General features: G+C 62.4%; 1 protein-coding gene across 1 annotated transcript; it reads right to left on the bottom strand.

The window, feature by feature from the left end:
• Positions 1-1,061: 1,061 nt before the first annotated feature.
• Positions 1,062-3,185, bottom strand: LOC100216730 (Gibberellin receptor GID1A). Its single transcript, NM_001399100.1, has 2 exons — positions 2,756-3,185; positions 1,062-2,179 (listed from the first exon to the last, which is right to left on the bottom strand). Exons 1-2 carry the CDS (start codon positions 2,792-2,794, stop codon positions 1,166-1,168), a joined length of 1,053 nt encoding a protein of 350 aa, NP_001386029.1. The 5' UTR covers positions 2,795-3,185; the 3' UTR covers positions 1,062-1,165.
• Between the last annotated feature and the right edge of the window lie 354 nt (positions 3,186-3,539).

Here is a 3,539-nt window from a genome sequence, read left to right as displayed (position 1 = left end):
GCGCGGGCTGGAGTCCGCACCGCCATCGCCGCGGTCGCAGGAAGACGCAGAGGAACGAGAGGAGAAGTGGCAGTTCCAGGCGGAGATGCTCTGCGTCGAGTGCAACTTCCTCCGGATGGAGCGCGAGGTCACGCTGCGCAAGCTCGACTGCCACCGCGGCCAGATGTGTGGCGTGTGCCTGAGGCGTGCGGCAGAGGAACGAGAGGAGAAGTGGCAGTTCCAGGCGGAGATGCTCCGCGTCGAGTGCAACTTCCTCCGGATGGAGCGCGAGGTCACGCTGCGCAAGCTCGACTGCCACCGCAGCCAGATGTGTGGCGTGTGCCTGAGGCGTGCGGCTCACTACTTGGCAATTTTGATAACGAGTCAGCTCGTTATCATAACAAGTCAAGTCGAGCCTAACCATAAGCAGTAGCCCGCCCGGCGCCCGCGAGATGAGGAGAAACAGAGACGAGACCAGACTGGAGCCAAATCCGTTTGCCCAACTACTACTGAAACAGCGGATGGATGGAGCACGAAAATGTCCCTGAGAGCACTGGATTGGAAACATGTTTCACAAAACATGGGTAGACGACAGACAGATAATAACAATAACACGATTCATAGAGTGTGCGAAACTACCAGTAATAGTACATCGAACACAGCAACAAAAAAAGGCCAGTGCCAGTCCACCCACCACTGTACTGTACAACACACTGTAGAATGTTAGACGATGAATTCCCCCTCCGGAGCCCGGCCCAGAGGGGGGCGCGCGATTGAAGGCGAAATAAATAAATAGGCTTCTCTCCATCAACCAGGGGGGGGGGGGGGGGGGGGGGGGGCGCCGCAGGCCGCCGCAGACCATCGAGCTTTGTGATCAGCGGAACGTGAGACTTGACCCGACCACGACGAATGAAACAAAAGGTCACCGTGATTCCTTTCCTAGCTACTAGAGTTTTGTCATCACAACATGGGGGGAGGCAGCTGCCTGCCTGTCCTTTTTGAGCGCACCACTTGCCTTGCCATGGACAGCAGCACAAGGAAGAGAGCAAGCAGATCGGTACAACGACTGTAAAGTCAGGCTTACCATCTTCTTGTCTTGCTATAAAAACGAGTGAAGTTTTCCGTGGAGACGACGACGACGACCATCACCACCACCACCAACGATCAGCGGCTAGCTGTGTATGTACTAGAGGTTAGCCCTGAGGAAGTCGGCTATCTCCTCCATGACCTCGTGGTAGTGGTTCGTGTTGGGCAGCAGGTAGAAGCCCACGGTGGCCTTCTCGCGGTACACGAGCTTCACATGGTGTCCGTCCTCCCGGAGGCCGTCGGCGTAGGCCAGCTGCCGGTCGCAGGTGAGGTCCAGGCCCGACACGATGATCAGGCTCCTGGGGAAGGGCAGCCCCGCGAGGCGCCGTCCGTTGGGCCCGAACGGGTTGCACGCCGGGTGGTCCCGGTCGGCGTCCTCGGGCAGGTACGCCTTCCAGTACCAGTCCCTGTCCTGGAGCGTCACGAAGTACTTGCCGTCCAGCCGCCGCTCCGACTCCGTGCGCTCGGCGCCGCCGAACATGGCGTTCAGCAGCACGTTGCCGCGCACGCGGATCCCGGCCACGGCCGCGCGGACGGCCACGTGGTGGGCGATGTTGCCGCCGGAGCTGTCCCCCGACAGGAACACGCGGGCGCCCCCGCTCGAGCCGCTGCCGAGGGAAGGCTGCGACGTCGCCCACTTGAGCGCCGCCCACCCGTCGTCGTACGCGCACGGGTACCGGTGCTCCGGGGCGCGCCGGTAGTTCACCGACACCACCACGCCCTTGCTCAGCCTCACCAGCCGCCGGCACAGGTTGTCGTAGATGGCCGTGCCGGACGACGAGTGCGCGAAGCTGCCGCCGTGGAAGAAGAGGATGACCGGGAACGGCGTCGACGCCGCCGGCGTGCCGCCGAGGAAGTCCAGGATGGGCAGGGTGGCGCCGCCGCCGCCGTTGTTGTTGGCGGCGGCGCGGTAGATGCGGACCTCCAGGCCGGTCGACGTGTCGATCACGTGGTCGAAGGAGGAGACCCCCTCCTGGGCCCGCGCGTCGGGCGCCACCCGCCGGTCCAGGAACTCGGCCAGGTCGCGGTCGAAGGTGCCGTCCGCCCGCCGGAGCATGTTGTACGCCAGCTTGAAGTTGGAGATGAGGACCCATGTGTGGATCGGCACCGCCCCCTGCACAACCACACCACACAACAACAACAAGGAACAAACATCAGCAGCAACAGACAGTTCCTCAGCAACACTCAAACCTCCTCCTCATCACACACACACACACACGCCACCCTACTCTTTTGCAGTTTCGTGAGAACGGCAATGCGAGCGGCCACCGGACCTTCGGCCGCCGCCTGCCACTGCCAGCAGAAAAGATGGAAGCTTTGGCAATGATTTGGTCGCTTCCGTCTTGTTGGGTAGCCATTTCCGTGACACCCCTCGCCACTCCCTCCCAAACTCCAAAAAAAAAACAACGGGGGCAAGCGAGAAGAGGATAAATTTGGGATTGAGCCCAAAGGGGAAAGGAGCGAGCGATTGACCCGCGAAATCACCGGCCGGCGCTGGCCCCGACCCACCACCGCCCCACCGAACCATGCATAAAGCGGCGGCACAAATCGGGAGGCGCGCCGCCCTGGCGCATCCCAACAGAAGAAACGCGCAAGGACGGCGGCGCGCATGCCCGCGCGAAGAAACTAGTACGTACAGGCCCCAGGGGACAGGAGGAAGCAGCAGCGGTAGCCGCTTGCGCGCGCGCACCTTGCACTCGTTGCGGTTGACCTCGTCGCTGCCGGCCATGGCGGTGGGCGCCGCTCGGCTCCGGACCGGACCGGACCGCACCGCCGGCTTCACTGCTGCAAGTGCAAGATCTCTGCCCCCCGGGCAACAAAAGCCTGGCTTGGCTCACCACATGGGCGCCGGAGGCCCGACCACGGCCACGGGCAAGTGATCCCGCTGAACCGAGACCGGCCCGAGCGCGACGCGCCCTCCCGCGTCCCCGATCTCCTATCTGGGGCAATAAGCCCCGCCTCTCCACCAACCTCTGGGCTCGACGAGCCAAGCAAGCAGAGGCCGGGGAACGAGCAGCGCGCGGGCGCGGTAGTACGAGGAGCTGGAGCAGCAGAAGCGCTGTAGGCTGTGGTGTGTGTGTCTGTGTGTGCAGGCCGGCACAGCGGGGGAGGCGAGGGAGTGATGGAGGGGAACAGGAAGGAGGGAAGGGGCGAGGGGTAATAGCGAGGTGCGGAGCCGGACGCCGGACGGACGGAGGAGACGACAAAACCGGGCGGCTCAAAAAGTAAAACCCGCGGGGGATGCGGGGCCTACACGCACGCACCCAACCCCCCACTTCTTCTCCCTACCCAAACTTGTCAATATTTTTCTCTCACACACTATCTTCTTCCTCCTTCCCCTCTCTCTCAGTCTCTGTCTCTATCCCCTCGCATGCCTTTTTTGTTTGTTTATTATTTCTTTTGGAGGGTTGCGCGAGAAGGTTTGGATGGATCTGGCGATAGCCGGCCTGCCGCTGCCCTTTGGGGACGAGGAC

This window comes from Zea mays, chromosome 8 (assembly GCF_902167145.1).
Source record: "Zea mays cultivar B73 chromosome 8, Zm-B73-REFERENCE-NAM-5.0, whole genome shotgun sequence".
Taxonomy (NCBI): Eukaryota; Viridiplantae; Streptophyta; class Magnoliopsida; order Poales; family Poaceae; genus Zea; species Zea mays.
The sequence above is the reverse complement of the archived record's forward strand: the minus strand, read 5'-3'. Positions and strand labels throughout refer to the sequence as shown.